At 40.1% G+C, this 22607-nt stretch overlaps 2 protein-coding genes across 2 annotated transcripts in view; one reads left to right on the top strand and one right to left on the bottom strand.

The window, feature by feature from the left end:
* Nucleotides 1-22607, bottom strand: part of ZNF10 (zinc finger protein 10) — a 64132-nt gene that overhangs the window by 6431 nt on the left and 35094 nt on the right. The window contains exons 6-9 of the mRNA XM_069557016.1: nt 7476-8093; nt 3980-4159; nt 2231-2357; nt 1870-1965 (exon numbers count right to left, since the gene is read on the bottom strand). Of these exons, the coding sequence (XP_069413117.1) occupies nt 1870-1965; nt 2231-2357; nt 3980-4159; nt 7476-8093 (1021 nt within the window). The remainder of the gene's footprint in view (nt 1-1869; nt 1966-2230; nt 2358-3979; nt 4160-7475; nt 8094-22607) is intronic.
* Nucleotides 7755-20944, top strand: ZNF891 (zinc finger protein 891). The gene is made up of 2 exons (XM_069557359.1): nt 7755-7901; nt 16910-20944. Exon 2 carries the CDS (start codon nt 17016-17018, stop codon nt 18660-18662), a length of 1647 nt encoding a protein of 548 aa, XP_069413460.1. The 5' UTR covers nt 7755-7901; nt 16910-17015; the 3' UTR covers nt 18663-20944.

The following is a 22607-nucleotide window of genomic DNA, read 5'->3' as shown; positions in this document are numbered from 1 at the left end:
CTAAAAATATTCCACATATTCTATAACATGGGAGATAACCCAACTGAGTTATCTTCAAAATCTGTAGCAGCCATTAATGAACTCATCTGAGTTTTTAAAGCCATCACCCATAATACTTTTCATTTTAATAATGAAGTTTCCATGGCTTGTAGAGTCCCTCAAATTCCAGGTGATTAAGCACATGTATGGAACTTTAGTATTTCTTTGACAATAAATTTTCCACCAAAATGTAAACTGTTGGTTATACAGTTATTTTTGGATACTTGTCAACAGATAGACATCCAGGAACTCAACACAGGATTGGAAAAAATACAGACAGGAAAAAATAGGGGAAAAAAAGAAACAGAGAATAGTTTTTCCTGCCATGGCTCCAAAGCAGCTGAGGGATCAAGTACTTTCCAGTGTCTAAGAGAGACCTTCCCTGAGACAGGTATTTGATACAGTCATCTACAAGGCCCAGTGTAAAAAGGTCTGAAACAATTTATGACATTTAAACAATTTAAGACATTTATGACATTTAAGAGTAGAAACAGGATTTCCCTAGTGGCACAGTGGATAAGAATCTGCCTGCCATTGCAGGAGACATGGGTCCAATTCTCGTCTGGGAGGATGCTGGATGCCACGGGCAACTAAGCCCATGCATCACAACTACTGAAGCCTGTGCACCCTAAAGCCTATGCTCTACAACAAGAGAAGTCACTGCAATGAGACGCCTGTGAACCACAACTAGAGAATAGCCCCCACTAGCTGCAACTAGTGCCAACAGCAATAAAGACCCAGCATAGCCAAAAATAAATAAATTATTTTTAAAAAAGTATAAACAAAATGAAAGCTCAGAAAACCTTAAGGAACCTGTACTTAACAAGTCAAAAGGTTTCACAAAGAATAAGAGGTGAAACTTCTAGTATGACTGAGACTCTGGTTACATCACATGGGAAGCCTGAAATGCAGGGAATGCCTGGTATGTGTGGATGTGTCAGAGGGAAATGGTTGTGGAGGGTTACAGCATGCCTGGACTGCACTGGGCCTGGGGGGCCATGGTGCCCACAAGAGCACAGGGGTCACTGGCACGTGTCCTGGCTTCTCTGCCCCATGTGAAATTGACCACAGGCAGCATGATCCAGACCAGGATGGCTGGGCCAAGGAGAAAGATGTCAGGGTACTGAGCTTATAAACAGAGGTCAGGGAAATGATCACTCAGTGGGAACAGAGGAGGAGGAAGATGGAGGACTGCCTTCTATTTCTTAGCCCAGAAGGCTGATCTGCTTTACACAGGGGAAGTTGGAAAAAGGAATGATGCTAGGAATCCTCATAACAATCTGCAAATTGGAGATGTTAAGATTAAAATGAATAGGAGTAAACTGAAAAAGAACATTAAATAAAGCTAGATGACAGTGAGAAAACAGGTGTTTTTGAGAGCAGCAATTCTGGGAAGGAGAGTTATGTCAACAAGGACTGTTGACAGTGAGTTGTCTGTAGCAGTCTTCTACCTGGCAGAAAACAAACCCAGAGCAGGAGTGGGCGATGAGGTCCCAGAGCAGAGATTACACAAAGCAGAAGAATGAAGGCTATGGGAAGGGACACAGGACAGGGAAAGGACAGTTAAAGATGAGAAGTAATTCTATGATAAACAAGAGGGTGCAGATGCTAGAGCTAGTGGTAAGAATCAAGAAAGCACTATGAACAGGGCTGGAGCCAAGCACATCCACAGAAAGATAATTTTCATGAATGCAAATTGAAGTGTGACAAGACTGAAGAAGGCAGCCGAGCAATGGGGAAACAGAAGGTAAATAAACTCAGTCCTTGTTTTTGAAATGTGGAAAACTAGAGACCAGCAATTCCTTCTCTGAGCAGGGGTCTGGTCCTTACCTGGATGGGTCTCTTGGTGAATCTCTTTCTCCACCAGCCACGGCTCCTCCCCCTTCTCCAACCGCAGGATCACATCTGGTTTGGGAAGCTGATGCCCTGTTTACAGTGAAAGATAAAGTACTGGGCAAGGGTTAGGAGCTCTGGGCTAGACACAAAGAAACATCCCAGTTCAAGCCCAACTCCTGACCCTTCAACAGTCCTGTGGGGGCTCTGAAGAATAGACAAGGTAGGGCTACAGAGGCAGCAAAATATATACTTCTTAAAATATAAAACATATAATTATATACAACATATACAATTTCTTAAAATTCAACAAATCAAAACAATTCCCACCCACTGCACAAAGAGAGGTTGGTCTCACCTAAAGACACCAGGTTTCTGTAGTTTTCCAGCATCACATCTTTGTACATGATCTGCTGAGCAGCGTCCAGCAGTTTCCACTCTTCCCTGGTGAAGTTCACAAGTATGTCCTTGAAGGTCACCAGTGTCTACAACATGAAGCAAATGTGAGCCTGATGTGTATCTCTGCTCCCCCACTTTCCCAAATATTAACAGGAAGATTAGGCAGATAGCCCTTGGGTAGGGAAAGAGAATAGAACAGAATTTATTCTAGGAATGAGTAGTATTTATGTCTACTTCTGGTCAACCCCTAAAAGGAATGCTATGCACTGTCTAGAAACCAGCTTCATGTTACACTTTAGGTTAAGAAACTGTCAGAAATACGCTCATTTAAATCAAGTATGTTGTAAACAGCTAAAGCAAGGAGAATCAGTTAATCTACACTTATGTGAAATAATTAGAACCTAATACAAGGCAGGAAAAGAAGGGAAAAACAGTCTTGAATTCAAGTACAACTTAACACTTAAGAAACCAATGTGGCCATGTTTCATGACCTCAAATAATTTCTAAAACATTTTTCTTAAACATTGGTAGGCATTAAAAAATGGAGAAGAGCTTATATTTTATGGCAACAAAATAACAGATACAGAAGCAAGGTTTTTATTAGCCACATCAAAAAGAACTGTAGATGACACACAGAAGGAAAAAAACCCATTTGAATGATTGAGTGTTTTTCATCAAAGATCTGTGAAGATACAAAGATAGTGGAATAGTGGGCTTTTTTACTGTTGAAAGAAATGAACTGTCATGCAAGAATTACAATGCTAGGTGAAAATATCTTTCAGGAATGATGAAAAATACATTCTCAAATAAAGTTAAACAGGATTTGTTACCAGCAGACCAGCTCTAAAGGTATGCTAAAGGGAATTCTTCAGGCAAGGAAAATAATACGAGAGAAATTTTACATCTAAGGAATGACAGATAAGAAAGACAGAGAGCAAATATTTGGGGACTTCCCTGACGGTCCAGTGATTAAGACCCTGGGCTTACAATGCATGGGGTGTGGGTTCCATCCCTGGTCAGGGAACTAAGATCCCACATGCCATATGGAGTGGCCAAATTAAAAAAAAAAAAAAGTAAATATCTGGATAAATACTGTAGATTATTTTTCTTAAATCCTTCAAAATATGTAGGACAGCCCAAAGCAAAGGCTATGTTCTCTGGTAGGGTTTTCAATACACATGAAACATGAGGGGGTGATCTAGGGGAGAAGCTGAGAGAGGCTGAAGGAGGGTTCCCCACCCAGTCACTCTGTTCCCAGAGGATCCACCCTCCCCCAGGCTCTTCCTGTCTTCATTTTAGTTACTCCTGGATAATTACACAACTTATCCCCAAGCTCCTCCAAACAGGCAGTCCCCAGGCAGGAACTAACAAGCCAGCCACACATCCAAGATCACCAGGACCAGAGAATCCCTCAAAAAGGCACCAGTATCCCCAGTTCTGACATCATCTTTGAGGGAGAAAGCTTGCTGTGTGCTCAGTTCCTCACTGTGGACAAACAGCACCTCATTAGAATCCTTGATAATCCACACATTTCTGTCCAAGCTGTGTTTCTTTGATATGAAAGGAAATAAAACAACTATAAATAAAGCAAACAAAATAGTGCCAGTCTGCAGGGGGAGGTGACTGACATATGGATCCCTTAAGAACCTTTAAGCAAAAATGGATTCCCAGTTGGAAAACAAAAAAGAATGAAGGCAGCCCAACTTACGTGGGACCGGGCAGTTAGCAACTCAGCCTCCATGCCCTCCTTGTTCCTGACAGAACTTCCTGAGAAGCAGGAGATATCGAGCAAGTGAAGCTGTGGGAAAGGAAGAAACTTGAGGAGAGGTGCTATGATCAGGGGCTCGTTAATCATGAGCCTAGATTCCCTCAGACCAGCTGTATGTACCTACACACCCACACAGAAGACATCAGACTATTCCAGAAATACATGTACAGTGATCAAAATCCCCAGGAGTAGGAAGAAAAGAGCTCCAAAGACTGCCTCCACTCCACAATCTCTAGATTTCTGTGTTAAATTTTATTTGGAATTGAATGGTTCTAATACTATATTGAATCCTTTCTCTTGTTTAAAAAATCTCTTTTATTATTCAAGTATAGCTGATTTTCTACTTTGTGGTAGTTCCAGATGTATAGCAAAGTGACTTAGTTATACATACACACGTACATTCTTTTTCAGATTTGTTTCCCTTATAGGTTAAAAAGAAATCATACTATAGTTGATTCAAATCATATGTCTGTGTCTGGTTTACTTCGCTCAGTATAATATTTTTGTTAACTACAAATTAGCACTTGTCATCTACCTCTATAATGATTAAGTCATATGCTGCTGCAGCTGCTAACCTTCAACATTCCCTGAAAGGAGTTCAGGGTGGAAAGCAGAAACGAGGTATTCTGTGCTCGGTGGGGGCAAAAACTGACAGGATACATCTTCAGTTAGATATTTTTCAGGAGCAGATTTAAGGAGCCCAATTCTTGTTTCTCTTCATATCTAGAAAGCACCGAAATCCTTCATGTTGATGATTGTTCCTTGTGACAAGCAAAAGCTTCACCAGACTAGCAGAAACCTTTGGGAAGATATGTACTTGATTGTCGGAGAAGGCAATGGCACCCCACTCCAGTACTCTTGCCTGGAAAATCCCATGGGCAGAGGATCTTGGTAGGCTGCAGTCCATGGGTACGTGAAGAGTCGGACATGACTGAGCAACTTCATTTTCACTTTTCACTTTCATGCATTGAAGAAGGAAATGGCAACCCACTCCAGTGTTCTTGCCTGGAGAATCCCAGGGATGGGGGAGCCTGGTAGGCTGCCGTCTATGGGGTCGCACAGAGTCGGACACGACTGAAGTGACTTAGCAGTAGCAGCAGTACTTGATTGAATGAATTCCCCCTTCACCAAAATCACAAATATACTGACTTTCTCCCCTGCCTCTTTGGAACAGTTTCTCAGAGTGGTCTCAGATGTTGTCTCCCGGGCTCCAGTCCTCGTTTTGCCCTAAATAAAACTTAACTCACAACTTTCATGTTGTGCATTTTTTCAAGTTGACATTTTGGTTCATACAAGTTGTAGCCTGAACCAGCATTTCTCTCTTTTTAATGGCTAAATAATATTCCTCTGAATAGATCCACCACATTTTATTCATTCATCTGCTGATGATTATACCTAAGAGCAGAATTGCTGGCTTATATGGTTACTTTATGTTCAGCTTTTTGAGGACCCACTGAAATGTTTTCCATAGTGACTACATCATTTTATTTTCACACAAGCAACATACAAGGGTTGCAACTTCCCCACATGCTTGCCAACACTTGTTATACCATCTTTTTTAAAATTATATACCATCCTAGTAGACAGTTAACTTTAGTCGACATTCCTAATGTGACTAACACTTTTTTAGCTGGCATTCTGGATGGGCTTCCTTAGGTGGCGAAGGAGTAATGAATTTGCCTGCCAATGCAGGAGACATAAGAGATGTCGGTTTGATTCCTGGGTCAGAAAATCCCCTGGAGTAGGAAGTAGCAACCCACTCCAGTATTCTTGCCTGAAAAATTCCATGGACAGAGAAGCCTGGCAGGCTACAGTCCATGGAGTTGCAAAGACTACAACATGACTGAGCATACACACACAACTTGGATGACAATCTGTCTTCCCTCTTACTTCTTTTTTTTTCTTTAACAGTATATTCTGTATATGAAGTATAGCTAGAACTTATATTTGTCACCTTCTCCATATACTTTGGGTGGGATCTATATAATTTTGATGTCAAACTTTTTGTCAACCTCTTGAGAAATGACAACCTCTTCTTTAATATTCATACCAGATGTTAGATTATGTACAAATTTGATTGTTTTAAGTGCTCTAGTGTCAAGAGAAAACAAAAAATATAATTATGAGATGAGTCTGAAAAATAAAACTAGTTTAAACACATACACACTTCTAGTTAAACTATTTGATTCAAACAACAAAAAGAGAAAACTCAACAACTGAGGAGAAGGCGATGGCATCCCACTCCAGTACTCTTGCCTAGAAACTCCCATGGATGGAGGAGCCTGGTAGGCTGCAGTCCATGGAGTCGCGAAGAGTCGGACACAACTGAGTGACTTCACTTTCACTTTTCATTCTCATGCACGGGAGAAGGAAACGGCAACCCACTCCAGTGCTTTTGCTTGAGAATCCCGGGGACGTGGGAGCCTGGTGGGCTGCCGTCTATGGGGTCGCACAGAGTTGGACACGACTGAAGCGACTTAGCAGCAGCAGCAGCAGCAGCAGCAGCAACAACTGAAGGAGCTAGACATGCAGGTTTTTTTTTTTTTTTAAAGACCAACACAAACTTGCTCTATTTTAAACACTGAAAATACTAATATGACACGCAATTCTGAGGAAGATAAATGATAAAATAATTTCAATACGTAAAAAGTTTTTATTTCAGAGTAAGAAATAGAAATTGGTCCAGCTCTTTTTGGCACAAAACTTATTAAATAAAACTTATTTTATCAACGCTTGGAGCATACAACTTTTACAGTATCCACGACTAGAATACAGTGAAAGTGAAAGTGAAGTCGCTCAGACGTGTCCGACTCTTTGCGACCCGTGGTGTGTGACACACGCACACACACACACACATATATACCCACTCCATTGTTCTTGTCTGGAGAATCCCAGGGACCGGGCAGCCTGGTGGGCTGCCGTCTATGGGGTCGCACAGAGTTGGACACGACTGAAGAGACTTAGCAGCAGCAACACACACACACATATATATATATTTCAAAACCAGTATAACCACGTCGGATTTCTTTTATGAACGTTAACACATTCATAGTTGAGAAATTTCCTGCTCTAACAAAAAAATAGCATGATCAGATCACGTTTAGCAGACGCTGGAAAGGCCAGATGCAAAAATTTAAACCTCTGGCCTCAGCTGGGAAGAAAAAGGAAACAGGAACAGAAGAATCCTTATTTCTCATCGCTGAGACTATGTGGCTCGGACTCCCCAACACCGTCTGGCGCAGCGGGCATCAAGGTCCAATCCCACCAGCGCGACCACGAGAATCCAAGGGGCTCCGGGGATAGCTCAGCCCAGGAAGACCATAGGGAAGAACCATTGTTGGTGAAACGATCGTCCACCTCAGGGATGAGGTGAGCAAACCGCGGTACCCGGTCCTCTAGCAAGCAAACCACGTCCAGCCCTCCCATGCATACCTACGATCGGCACCTGCAGGCTCAAAATAACCGTCACAAAGGCAGCAGCTCTGCTTGCTAGCTCACAGCCGGGCTCCCGCGCCTCGCGGGTCCACAGGGCAGGCGGCTGCAGCGTGGGCCCCGCCCGGCCTCTTGCTTCGGCCCCAGCAGCCCACGCCGCGCCCCAGCCCCTCGCGCACGCGCTCCACGTCCACTCACGACCAGCCGAGAAGCATATCCGAACGCAAAACCCAGAGCGCTCCGTAGGGTGGCGCGGGGGCTCCTGGTAAATGTAGTCCTGGCCCTGGCTCCGCGGCCAGGCGAGCGCGCGCCCCTGCCCTGCTGCTCTCGGATGGGAGCATCGGCTCGGCTGCCTGCACCTTGTGCTCGCTGCTCCCTTTCCACCGCGGCCTGGTGGTTCCGATCCGAGGGGCGTGAACCTTGAGGACAGGTGAGCGCGTAGGCTCACGGACGTCAAGGAGATGCGGTAGGGAGAGGGGACAAGGGGCTGCTGGGTTCGCCAGGCCGTCGGCCCTGGGTAGGGGGCGGTGTTCTTGTCGCCCGGGTTTCCTGGTACGGACTCAGGCTCGGGGTGGGTGTTTTGGGGTGAGCAGCGCCAGGCGCTGGGGAAGAGTCTGACTTTCTTCCGTGAGTGAGAGGAGCAGAGGTGTCCAGCTTGTACTTCTTACTTTATCCTGGTGCTTTTTTTTCAGTCCGTCTTAACACCTGTCAGTTGAAAAAAAAAGCATAACCTAAAAGTTGAGAATTATGTTTTTTTAAGGGGGTGTACTGTTGAGAAATTAAGCCAGGGATCAGCCTCTCAGCTCTGAGGAACCTTCCCAAGAGGTAAGGGGGGAGCCAGGATATACAGGAGATTTGCGATAAAAGCCAGGTAGTTAGAATAAAACAAAATTACATTAATGAAAGAAAACCAAACATCAAGTTAATGATCTTAGCACATTCCTATGTATGGGAAGATGTAAGAGTCTGGGCTTATTGAAAGCATTCCTCTGGTAAGGATTTTAACTCTTCAGGGACAGTATCCTTTGTTTCTCCATCCTGAATCCCTTCAGGGTGCTGATCTGCAGTGGCCACATCACCTGAAGGCTGCAGCATTCTTTGCTGATATGGCAGTTGACATTCTTGTAACACAGTGGTTCCTCTTGGTCATAACATTTCATGACAGTTTTTTTTTTTTTTTAAACTATACTGTGGCATGTGGAATCTTAGTTTCTACACCAGAGATAGAACCTGTGCCCCCTGCAGTGGAAATGCAGTCTTAATCACTGGATCATTTGGAAAGTCTGCATGACCAATTTAGTACACTGTACTGGGAAGGCTCTCATTCCTAAATCAGGAAAAGATTCTGTTGATAGGCCATTTGATGTGCTGAGGAATTTTGTTTGGTCCTTGGTGGCTCAGATGGTAAAGAATCTGCCTGCAATGCAGGAGACCCAGGTTCAATCCCCCAGAGAAGGGAATGGCAACACACTCCAATATTCTTGCCTGGAGAATTCCATGGACAGAGGAACCTAGCCTGCTACAGTCCATGGGGTTACAAAGAGTGGGACAGGACAGAGCGACTAACACTTTCACTTTTTCACTTTATGTTTTTTTGGATTAGACCCTGTTGATCGTCTAAAATTCTCTGGATTGCTTGTATTATTATGATCCAGTAGATGTTTTCCCTTGTTGCTTCTAACCATATTTAGAATTGTACTATTACACTAATTATGTGTAGAGTTATATATATGATTAACTGTTTTGAGATATTAATTTTGTTGGAGGCCTGGTTACACATTGTGTAATGCAAGAGACAACAGTCTTGTAAAACAGAATATAATGCAACTGGTAACATTAATACCATAGCAGAGAGAGACACAAGGCATAAATAATTTGAAAATGAGAGAGAGCAAATTAAAACAATGATTAGTATAACTAGTTGTAATCTTGACATAATAGGCCAAGTCATCTGGAGTCAGTCAGCTGGAGAAGCCAAATTATGGAAGGATCAGGTAGAGAGAAAAAGATAAATGTTTTATCTTTGTTTACAAAAGCATTCTTCTTAGAATGACATGGTCAAAGGTCTAATTACAAGGCAATAGCCAAGAAACTTGCTAGAATTATGACTGGTAACATTATACAAGGACATACCATATTTTTAGAAATTCCAAATAAGTTTTGGAATATCTGTATTAATGACATTACTGATACAATATAACCTAAGATTTATCTCCAATCACCCGAAAATGCTTCTCAAGTAATTCAACATACCAAGTAAGCCTAGTTTAATATTCTTCTGTGAGATGTCTCAGGGCTCCTTTGAAGCATCTCAGAGTTGGCTAAAGGTTAAAAGAACTTTTTTTAGTTAGAATTTGACATGTACAAAACTACTTTTTCAGGGCTCCTTTTCTACAAACTTTCCAAAACTTTCTGTATCCATATTAGGTTGTCCCTTATTATTTTTTTTTATCAAGAATTAAGCAACTACAGGACAAAATCACCCTTATTTACCCAACAAATTCACTTCTATTCTTCATACCTTCTTTTACTGAAAACATAAATTCTAATTCCCTTGTACATTAAAATGCTTTCCTTAATATTTATTAATTATATTTCAGTTTTAACCCTTAAAACCTTAATCTCTAGGGAAAACGGACATGCAGTATGTAGTTGTAAACTGTTTGTCATAGCAGCATTTCCTGGTTGGCAAACTTGGAATTTTCCATAACCCCTAGTAACATAAATTTTCTGATTTCTTTTTTCAGTGTCTTATAAGACATGTGTCTAAAAATCCCAAACATCTTTAGTTTCTGTCTCATAAGGAGACAAAAGGAGGTAAATTTAGACCTGTTTACCAATTAATGTTCACGTGTTTTATCTTACCTGAGATGACCTGGCTATTTAATGAATTCCCATCATTTAGCTTAACTTAGCAAAACTCAAGTTACTAAAAATCAGGAGAAACTATTTTAGATATATAATTATTCCTAAAGAGTTCACTTGAAAACTCTTACCTCATTTACTTTTATAAGTTATGAAAATACCATCCTACCAAGTTAATTTTTTGCTAACAAATCTGCAACAGAAATAACACGAACATATTGACCTTCAATAAACCTAGGTACAATAAAAATAAGACCTGTCTATATTGAATAAACCAGCAAGCTTAAGCTAGCTTTAATACCAGATGTTAATTAATATTGAGTATTTCCTCTAGATCATGTGAGCCTGGAATTCATTCTGACCAGTTTCTTTTATATTTTGAAATATTTAATTTGTAAGTGCTTACTTATAAGCCAATTAAATAGAACTCTTTATAAGTTTAATTTTGATAATATTTTCTGAAGGTAGAGACATCTATATGTATAATGTGTACACACACATATAAACAGACAAAACTAGAGATCTCATAGCATCACTTAAAAAACTTAGTTCTGAATCAGGTATTACAATATAAATTTAGTTTATAATTAACAATGGGAATAAATTAAATTTGCTTGCTTAGATGACTAAGGCTTTATTATTTGTGGAAAAAAATTTTAAGATTTGTTTGTCCTTAATAAACCTTTAAGTAGGCTATGAATCAGATTTGGGGTGAGATGATTTCCAAATAAACTGAAAATTAAGAGTTCCGTGTACTATTCATAGAACTTTAGGGTTCACTGTCTTCAAAAGCTTGAGTAAGGCATTCAACAAAGGCCCTCTGAGTACACAGATTAGACCCAGAACAAAATCTATGTTATTAATTTTGTTAGCCCCTGAATATTGGTCCCAGTTTTTACTTTATATTGTATGACTCTATTGGTTTCCTTTAGTAAGTTTAATATTTCTTGAGGGGCATATCTACATGCTGTCTTATAATAACAATACCAAGCAGGCGACATAGTACCCATTGGTCCCCAACAGTAAAGGAAGCCTATCAACAAGTCTTGGTCTTACAAGGAGTCATAGAAGCTTTGCCTTCTTTTATCCCCTGACCTTTTATCTATTTTACGTAAACTGTTCTGGGGTCCCTAGTAAAGGGTTGAACCAAGGAACTCAGGCCTTTTTTTGTCAATCTTTTAACTTGGTTAACTGGCCTGTTGCCCCAAGTAATTGTTGGTCAGCTATCTCAGTGTTAATTTTTTCTAGCCCTTTATGTGTGTGTGTGTGTGTGTGTGTGTGTGTGTGTGTTTGGTTTGATCTCGGTGGCCTTGGGCTGCAACAGCTTCAGTTCGTGGACAGAGATTGAGGTTGAGTTGTGGGATTGAGAGCACCGAATCCTAGGGATTAGACTAGTGGTCAGTGGCAAGGCCCTGGCGCTTCAGCTTCGCAGAAAATAAATCCCACAAAGATGGAAAGTAGTGAAACAAGTAAAGTGTTTATTAGGAGGAAAAAAGAATCCATTACTTGTGTATAGACACATGGGTGGACTCAGAGAGTTGCACTCTTGGGGCAGTTTAAATCACTTACATGGAGCATTTCTTCTGGTTTTCCTTTGGACAGTCCTTTTTGATTTGCTTGATTTGGAGTATATATTTGGTATGTCTCAGGATCCTCCCACACATCTCTTAGCCAAGATAGGTGCTACAGCAGAGGCCTATGGGTAGTTAACCTCATTTGCTATGGGATGGCACCCCCTAGTTTTTGTCCCCTAAGGAACTTTTTTGTGTTTGTGTAGTTGGGGAATCCTCCTGACTTTAAGAATGAAAAATAAGTGGTCACTTATCTTTTGTCTGGCCAAGGCCCAGCTTCCTCAGTTGTCCTGCTGTTTTCATCTTGGAGTATGGATCCACAGAGAATGAAACTCCAATTATTTGCCCTGAGGGCCATCTATCTCCTGAGGTGAAGGTGAAGTCACTCAGTCGTGTCCAACTCTTTGCGACCCCGTGGACTGTAACCTACTAGGCTTCTCTGTCCATGGGATTCTCCAGGCAATAATACTGGAGTGGATTGCCATTTCTTTCTCCAGGGGATCTTCCTGACCCAGGGATCGAACCCGGGTCTCCCACATTGGAGGCAGACACTTTAACCTCTGAGCCACCAGGGAAGCCCATAATCTGAAATTTATGGAATTATGTGCTGTATCTGTGTTGAAGTAAAGGTGAAACTTGAGTCGTGTCTGACTCTTGGCGACCCCATGGACTATATAGTCCATGGAATTCTCCAGACCAGAATGCTGGAGTGGGTAGCCTTTCCCTTCTCCACGGGATCTTCCCAACCCAGGGCTCGAACCCAGGTCTCACACATTGCAGGCAGATGCTTTACCAGCTGAGTCACAACAGGGTAAATAAGGTGGACTTGTTTGGGGCCCTTTAATGTTGGGGACCAATGAGGATCCCTTTGGCCCATCCAACCTGAGATAGTATTGCATCAAAACTTTTTGTTTTAATTCCCTTAATGTCTGTTTTATTTATCCCATTTCTTAATAACCATCGAGAGATTTATCTTTTGGGGGATGAGTCACTTTAAAATTTCCCCTTGTTAGGAAAAAGTTTGTAGACTTTCCCTTCAGTTTTTTAAAATTTCTTGTTAACTTACCTAATTAACATTAACTTGTTTTTATTAGCATCTGTAATATCCATTGAGGGGAAGCAGAGGCCACAAATAAGACTTCGCAGACTGTGTTTTTGTCTGTTTTAAATTAAGAGTTCTTAGGTTAATCATTTTATGCGTGGGTGCGTATGTGTGTGTATAAATAATTTTATAATTTTTCCACCATATAATGTGGTTTATTTCCCACCATAAGTACCAAGAAAACAACTGTTTATAATGAGAGCTCTTTAAAAATTTACCAGTTTAGAAGTTTCTTCCATTTGATGGCTCCATCATCTGGCCATTAATGAAATATATGATAGTAGTGACTCAAACTAATAAGATGCAAGAGGCTTCCCTACAAGACAGTATAAAGGATGCCTAGAAGGTTTACTCCTAAAAAGAGTTTAAGAAAGTGAAGGTCTTCATTGTACAGACTGACACAATGAAGGTTAGGATGGCAAAAAGCCCCTAACAGTTGGTACAGTCAGACGAAAGACTGATCAGAACCCCAGTCTATTTGTCATCAAATGAACATGATATGTGTGCCTTTTGGATGGCAGAGACCAAGTTCTCAAGTCACACACACATATACCACACAAGACGAACAGATAGAACATTTAGTCTCAAAGACACAGGAAAGAGAAATGCAGGTTCACCCTAGAAGGGCTTTTATCTTTAAGGTCATAATTCTGAAAAGATGTTTTATCAAGCTAACTTTCTCTAACTTGACTGTGTATGCAGAAAAAGGGCCCCACCATAGTCATTTTCAGGGTGAGATTTCCTTTAATCCCCAGTTAAGTAGGTTCTTGCAAGTATGAGCTCTGTATGTACATAAATCTGGCTAGGGTGTTAGTTGGAGGTTGGCTTTCTGATTCCCCTAGCTTATCTGAGAGAATCTATTTCCCATTTTAAAATTGAATTCGTTGAGGATAAAATTTACCAGTGAAATTGTGTGGTGGACCAGTGTGCTGCTTATGAGCTTAATTCCTCTAGGTTTTTACCCCAGAGTCTTCTCTGCTCCTCTAATGTGTCTCAGTTATCCCTCTGGTAGTAGAAGACCATGAGGGTGCTTTGATCACAGAGTGGCTAGTTCTTATTTCTGTCCCCAGGAGAGCAAGTTTTTAAAGTTAAGTTGAATGGATTTCCCTATAGGGACAGCTGGACACTATGAAAATTTGCCTTTACCACTTCTGCAAGTTTCTCAGTTGCCTGAGAAAGCCATTGCTGGCCATGAGATGTCCCTTCTTCAGAGCTGAAAGCTATCGTAATGTTTTCAGTTTTATTCTGACAAATTCTTGTTAAGGTAGCCTTTTGAGGAAAAACATCAGGTCAACCTCTTACCTAACCACTCAGCCCAGATTACTCAGTGTCTTTCTTAGTTTAAGTGTCTTTCAATTAAACAAATCCTGCTGTCTTTCATCCTGAGTCCCCCAGGATCTTCCAACTGTCTATGTGAAGAGGGGTGGTGGCAGTGGTTCTTCTTTATAGTGTCTGTCAACCAAGCGACCCTAGTATCTTTCACCTGGCGAGCCAAGTACCTGTTATACACCCCCAAATAAAATGCAGTATCATCAGCAAATAATTGGGAGAACCAGGAGAACCAAGAGAGATTCACCCATATTCATATTCAAGTTCAAACTTGAATTCTTTGAGGAGGCAGATGGGCACAGGAGGCCTGTACTAAGACTCTGGCTCATTGTAGAGTTCATGTGAAGGAAAGAAGTCAACTCTGGGTCCCTTAGTTGGTTGCCAGAACTGTTAACTGAAAAAAATACACAACCTGAAAGTTGAGAATTATATTTTATTCTGTGGATCTTCTCAATAGCTTTGAGAGATTGCTCCAAAGAGAAGGGAGGAGCCAGGATATGTAGTTTTTATAAGAAAGACCTGGTAGTTGGAACATCAAAAAAATACTGTTAATTAAAGAAAACTAGATATCTCAGGTTAATGAATTTAGCACTTTTTGTGTATGGGAAGGTGCAAGAGTCCAGGTTTATTGTAATCATTCCTTTGCTATGCACCTTATCTATCTAGGGCCAGTATCCTGCGTTTCTCCATGCTGAATCCCCTCAGGACACATAGTCTAGGGTGGCTGTAGTGGCTGATGGCTTGAAGGCCACAACATCCTTTGTTGTGACATCCTTTGTCCGCACACCTTAATCTGTTACTGAGCTGTATCACAGTAATGAGATATCGTTTCTCTGTGGCAAACTTGAAATTAAAGAATGTAAGATTGTATGAACGTTATTTCAACCATTAGTCAAAGAAACAAGATGGGAGAGGGGTTAAACATTTATGAGATAACAGAAAATTTTCAAGACTGCCTGGTGTGTTTGACATTAAGGAATTATTACTAGTTTTGTAGGTGTGATAATAGTATCTTGGTTATGAGTTTTTAATTTCAGAGATAAATTCTGAAATATTTATGAGTGATATGTCATTCCCAGATCTGTTTCAAAACAAGAGTGATGGATACAAGAGTGTTCATTATACCCTGACATTATAATAACAATAATAGTTTTTCTGCTTTTCAACCATTCCTGCATTCCTGGTTAAACCCTGCTTGAATGTGACATTGTATTATTACTTTAATATACTGCCATATTCAATTTACTAATATTTTACTTAGAACTTTTCAATGTTCATAATTAAGATTGCACTTTAATCTTTCTGTGTACCATCCTTGCAAGATTTTACTAGTCTCATGAGTAATTCGAGAAGCACAGATTTTTTTTCTTCTATTTGGTAAAATGATTTTTCCCTGGAAAGTTTTGGGCTCAAAATCTTTTGGGATAGATATTGGACTTCTGATTCAATTTTAAATGGTAGTGATTAATTTCAGTTTGTAGTTGTTAATTGAGTCAGTTCTGGGCATGTGTGATGGGTAGTGTTCTGGATACTCAGGATACCTGGCAAGGAACAAATCAGATGTATATTTTTATATGATTTACATTAAAATGACAGTCTTATGTACACTTCTGGATTAGGTACATAAAATCTACCTGTTGACAATCTTTGTCTAAATAAAAATGTGAGTTCTCTAATTTTGTCCATTAAACCTGAACTCTATTAGAGTATAATACTGAGATAGAAGTCTTATATTTGAAAGTTATTAACTAACCTTAAAAAAGTGAGATTTGTAAAAATATTAGCATAATATATTATTGCATGATTTCTTGTGATCCTTAAAGTCTCCAAGCACTCCTCATTTCTACTCACATAAAGTGTCAGTTGTTTCAATATTTATATTATAAAAATTATTCAGGAAGTATTATACCATCTGAAATTTAAAGGCCTCAGTCTCAAAACTTAGAACATAGCTCATGCTTCTTTGTTAACCCCATTCAAGTTTTAGATAGAATGAATTATCATAAGGAAATATGGACTTTGGGGACAGAGATTAAATTGAAGGTAATCAAATGAACATTTGTTTCAAAGTCATGTTTACCTTAAACAGCTCCAATAAAATTATAGGTAGGGTAGCAGCCAAATCATTAGTCCTGTTAATTATATGTAAGGTTGTTTAGTTACATATACAATAAATAAATTTACATAAAACAGTTGTGATTAGCAGGAAAATTATTTTTTATTTTAAAAAGTGAACTGAAAAAGTAGCAAGGTATGCATGAAATTCAAGAAACTGTGCCTTTTTAAACTGATTCTCTTTGACTTCAATTTTTTAAAATCTTGTTTTTCTACCCAGAGCTGAGTAGTAGTCTACAGGAGAAGCCAGTATGAATAACCAAGGCAGCAGTTCTAGAAGGGGGCCAAAGATGACTATATTGCATATCAATACAAATCCCAATAAATGTTTTAAATTGATGAGACCTTGCTGGAAGGTACAGGGGAGGGTCTACATTTTTTTTTTTTTACCTTGCTTCCCATGGAACCCTGTTTTTACCTTTCTTCTTTTACCCGAACCTGCCTCTTTGGCTACAGGGAGGACACCCAGTGAAATGCATTCCTGACCTGATTGGACCAGAGAAACAAAAAAAGAAGTATCCAGATCTCTCAGCCCTGTTGTGCAGGTGGATGTCACATTCAAATGCTCAAGATGGCAGCCACTGACCTATCCTTAATATGGGCTCTGCCTGCACAGGACTCTGCCTGTTTCTATATGAGAAATACTAAGGGGGAAAGGATAGTGCCAGGATTTCCAGCAACTTGGTTACAGGGACCAATGTCTTTTAAAGATGTGGCTGTGGAGTTCACCCAGGAGGAATGGATGATGCTGGACTCTGCTCAGAGAAGTATGTACAGAGATGTGATGTTGGAAAACTATATAAATCTCACCTTAGTGGAATATCAATTATGCAAGCCTGTGATCTCCCTGTTGGGTCAAGAAGACATAAGAACTGTGATAAGCAGAATTCCCCAAGGTACCTGTTCAGACTGGGAGATTCAATTCAAAACCAAAGAGTCAACTTCTAATCAGAATATTTTGGGTGAAAAATCATCTGGTGGCATGAAAATAATAAGATTCACAATGGATGATTTGTCTTCTACATTAAAAGAAGACTGGGAATGCGGTAGGATCAGAAAACAGCACAAGATCCCAGAGGAAATTTTGAGGCAAGTGACATTTACTCAAAAGAAGACAGCATCTCAGGAGAGATTGTTTGACTATCATGAATTAGAGGAAAACTCTAAACTTAGATCAGCACTTGTTTTTTCAAGGAGAGTTTCTACCAGTAAACATTGCCATAAATGTTACTTAAATATTGAGTGTTTGAAACATAATCCAACCCTAAACAATTTTGAAAATATCTCTGTAAGTGAGAGGCTCTGTGAAAGTCATGAATATGACAGAACTCTGTGGCATCTTGAAAGAACTCAAATAGCACAGAGAGTGTACACATATTGCAAATGTGACACACACTTCAAACATAATAATATGCTTCCTGTATGCAACAATTTTTGCATGGTGGAGAATTCCTGTGAATGTAATAAAAACAAAATCTTTTGTCATCATTCATCCCTTGAGCAACAGGAGCAAACTCCTACTGAAGAGAAACATGAATGTAATCAGTGTGGAAAAACTTTCAAAAGGATTTCTAATCTTATTTTGCACCAGAGAAGTCACATGAGTGAGAAACATTATGAATGTAAAGAATGTGGGAAAATCTTCAATGATTCCTCAACCCTAAGGAGACATGTAAGAACTCACACTGGTGAGAAGCCTTATGAATGTAATCAGTGTGGAAAAGCTTTCAGTCAGAAAACATCTCTTAAGGTTCATGCGAGAACTCACACTGGAGAGAAACCTTATGAGTGTAATCATTGTGGAAAATCCTTTGGCACAAGTTCTTACCTTATAGTGCACAAGAGAATACACAGTGGGGAGAAACGCTATGAATGTGATGTCTGTGGAAAAGCCTTCAACACAAGCTCTCACCTTAAAGTTCACAAGAAAATACACACTGGAGAGAATCTTTATGAATGCACTGACTGTGGGAAAGTTTTTAGTGGTCTCTCATCTCTTAGAATGCATGTCAGAACTCATACAGGGGAGAAACCCTATGAATGTAAGGAATGTAGGAAAACCTTCAGTGTTTCCTCTTCTCTTAGAAGACATGTGAGAACTCATACTGGAGAGAAACCCTATGAATGTATTCAATGTGGAAAAACCTTCAGTCAGAGTTCTTCACTTATTATACATAAGAGAATTCATACTGGAAGAGAAACCCTGTAACAGTTAAGAATGTGAGGTTGCCTTTTTCATTGTCTTAAGGGGGATTTCAAGGTCATTGTTTCAGTGTCCTCTAAAATAAGCATTTGAGGCTATCGATAGTCTTATAAACACACCTATAGCTATATAACACATTTTGGTCTAAGATAATTTGTTTTTAAAAAAAATTATTTATTTTAATTAGAGGTTAATTACATTACAATATTGTATTGGTTTTGCCATACATCAACATGTATCTGCCACAGGTATACACGTGTTTTTAAATCTAAGTGTTGTCTAATATTCACTATGATGTTGTCTTTTTTGATACATAACTTTAAAATTATGTGTTTTTAATATGTTTGCAGTTACCTTATTGATCAAGTTAATTGCATTAAGTTCAAAGTATCTGAACTATATGATACTACTTTACTAGCATTTTCTTGAGAGTTGCTTTCTGGCCTGGTGTGACAGATATTGTTAGTAGCTAAATGAATATTCAGTTCATCCCTCCCTACTGGCAATCCCATTTTAGCTTATATCAACATGTCTAATTATAGAACTCTTTTCAGCAGCTTTGCTGCCATGTGGAGCCATTCCCCTCATTCCTGATGAATCAAATATAGACAGTATTACTGGGGACAGGTCTATCTAGTGTTTTCTCTTTGCCTTTTGCACTTTGTCATTCTGTCTTCCCTAGTCTTCTCCCTTTGGATTTTGCACTCATAAAGCTGAATGAGCCATCTTGTGACCAGGAGGATGACAAGCATGGCCTAAATAAGGATGATGTCAGAGAGATCCTGGTTTCACAAAGATATCTTCAAATAGTTGTACCAGCACTACACTGCTTATATTTTGGCATATTTTTATATGAGAAAAATAAGCTTATTGGAATAGAGTCAATACAGTAATCTTGTTTTTTAAAAAAGACAAAGGTCACAAGGTTTGTAGTTAAATATTTTATGCCGACTGTACAAATTTGGATAAGACCATAGAAAAGGGAGGAATGGAAGTGATATGCTGATAGATCTTTTGGGCTTAGTGTAGAGTGGATGGAGCTGAGGTCATTGAAAGCAGGTGTCAGAGAAGCAGGAAGGAAATCCCGACATTTCAGCATGAGAAAACCAGTGAGTCTTCAAGTAAAGGGGAAGTTACCAATTTTAAATACTGAATGAACCCTTGAGATTTGCTACTTGGTCTTACAGATACTGACCAGAGTAGCTCTAATTTATTAAGAAACAAAATACAGAATGAGGAACTTATGATGGAAGTAAAAAGCAGTAGTTGCAATTTGTCATGCTCACGTTATATGAGACATTAGATGAGCAGGCTTATATGTTGATCTGGACATGAGGAGATGTCTAGGATGGAGATACAATTTTAGCAACATCAGGAGATAGACTGGGTAATGGGTTTTGTGGAGGTTACTAAAATTGCACAGGGAAAATGGATAGTGTGAAAAGAGAATGTCTACCACTGACCACGGAGACCTATATCTAAAAAGTAAGTAAAACTAGAATTTTACTAAACCAGAACAAATTAGCGTTTGAAGAAGGAAGGCAAAGTCGGTTGTTTAAATGCTGCTATGAGGTTAAACTAAGATCATGGCATCTGGTCCCATCACTTCATGGGAATTAGATGGGGAAACAGTGGCTGACTTTATTTTTTGGGGCTCCAAAATCACTGGAGATGGTGATCACAGACATGAAATTAAAAAACACTTACTCCTTGGAAGGAAAGTTATGACCAACCTAGATAATATATTGAAAAGCAGAGATATTACTTTGCCAACAAAGGTCCATCTAGTCAAGGCTATGATTTTTCCAGTGGTCATGGATGGATGTGAGAGTTGGACTGTGAAGAAAGCTGAGCGCCCAAGAATTGATGCTTTTGAACTGTGGTGTTGGAGAAGACTCTTGAGAGTCCCTTGGAATGCAAGGAGATCCAACCAGTCCATCCTAAAGGAGATCAGTCCTGGGTATTCATTGGAAGGACTGATGCTAAAGCTGAAACTCCAGTACTTTGGCCACCTGATGCGAAGAGTTGACTCATTGGAAAAGACTCTGATGCTGGGAGGGATTGGGGGCAGGAGGAAAAGAGGACAACAGAGAATGAGATTGCTGGATGGCATTACTGACTCGATGGACATGAGTTTGAGTGAATTCCGGGAGTTGGTGATAGACAGGGAGGCCTGGCGTGCTGTGATTCATGGGGTTGCAAAGAGTCGGACATGACTGAGCTACTGAACTGACTGACTGACTGACTGACTGACTGATGAGGTTAAGTAGATGAATTCTTAAAAAAAAAAAAAAGGCAACATGAAGATTATCGTTGACCTTAGGTGTGAAGGAGATCAGTCCTGGGTTTTCTTTGGAAGGAATGATGTTAAAGCTGAAACTGCAGTACTTTGGCCACCTCATGTGAAAAGTTGACTCATTGGAAAAGACCCTGATGCTGGGAGGGATTGGGGGCAGGAGGAAAAGGGGATGACAGAGGATGAGATGGCTGGATGGCATTACCAACTCGATGGACATGAGTTTGAGTGAACTCCGGGAGATGGTGATGGACAGGGAGGCCTGGCGTGCTGTGATTCATGGGGTTGCAGAGTCAGACATGACCGAGCGACTGAACTGAACTGAACTGAACTAGGTGTAAATACTGAATGATATGTTGAGGATGGGTGGTAGATTGGGATGAGTTTAATGATAAAGGATGAGGAAGTAAAGAATAAACATGGACGAATTTGGATAGTAGGAGAAAGATAGGGAAGTTGCTGAAAAGAGGTTTGGTCAAGGTGTTATAGCCAAACGTTCCAGGAAGCAAACTCAATCAGAAGGACGGTGTGGATGGTGGAGTGCGGTTTGTTTGTTTATTTTTTTTAACTTGATTAATTTTGGCTTCCCCAGCTCTTAGTTGCAGCACTCAGGATCTTTTAATTGCGGCATGTGGGATCTTTAGTTAAGCATGCCAACTCTTAGTTGTGGAATGTGGCATCTAGTTCCCTGACCAGGGATCAAACCCAGACCCTCTGCATTGGGAGCTTGGGGGCTTAGCCACTGGACCACCAGGGAAGTTCCCTGAAGTGCAGTTTATTACACCAGTGGGTCCCCAACCGATTTTTGTGACAACCTTTTATATCCAAAGTGTACATGTCCAAGCCCACATCCTCAAATTCTTCAAAGTCCACTCTGGACAATGTTAGTAAGAGATACAGTCAGGTTACAGCCATGAATTTACATTCTAAAGCTATCTGGACATACAGTTTGGTCTACATCAATAAGTATTATTAAGATTACATGGTGGACATTGCATTCCTTCTGGCTCCAGGAGGTCTAGCTGTGCGGTCTGCCTGGCCTGGTTTTTATCCACCTGGGAGGCCTGCTCAGCTGTTGGCATTTTATCTCTATGGCTTCCCAGGTATGCAGTCCAAAGTTTGCCAAGAGTGTAAGATGGAGTACCTTTTCTTTTAAAGATGGAGTCAGTCCAGTCAGGGCAACCTGCTCCTTTCCTTCTTCATTCCCCACTCTTGATGCTCTCAACTTCTAGTATGAGCATCACTCATAGGGATATATTTGGTATATATTTGGGTGAATGCAGCCAATCTCAGTGACACCAACCAGACAATACACTGGACAAGGTCCACATAACAAAATTAACAGAGCAACTATAACAATGATTAACATAGTCTTCCACTAATTGCCCTTTATCCATGGGCAAACAGAAGTCCAAAAAGGAGGGTTATCATTAAACATAGATTTTACCTGGTTTTTCATGTTATCTAGAGCAGCTGATACATTGCCAGATAAATCAGGAATATATACACAACATTCAATTTTAATTATAGCACAGGTCCCTCCTTGGGTGGCTGTAAGTATGTCTAAAGCCATCCAATTTTGAATCACTGCCCTTCTTATTTGTATTTGTTCTTCATTTAAAGCTTGGATAGCCTTTGTGTTGTCCAGGAGGGCC

Source organism: Ovis canadensis, chromosome 17 (genome assembly GCF_042477335.2).
Source record: "Ovis canadensis isolate MfBH-ARS-UI-01 breed Bighorn chromosome 17, ARS-UI_OviCan_v2, whole genome shotgun sequence".
Classification (NCBI taxonomy): domain Eukaryota; kingdom Metazoa; phylum Chordata; class Mammalia; order Artiodactyla; family Bovidae; genus Ovis; species Ovis canadensis.
This window is presented reverse-complemented; position numbering and strand designations above follow the sequence as displayed.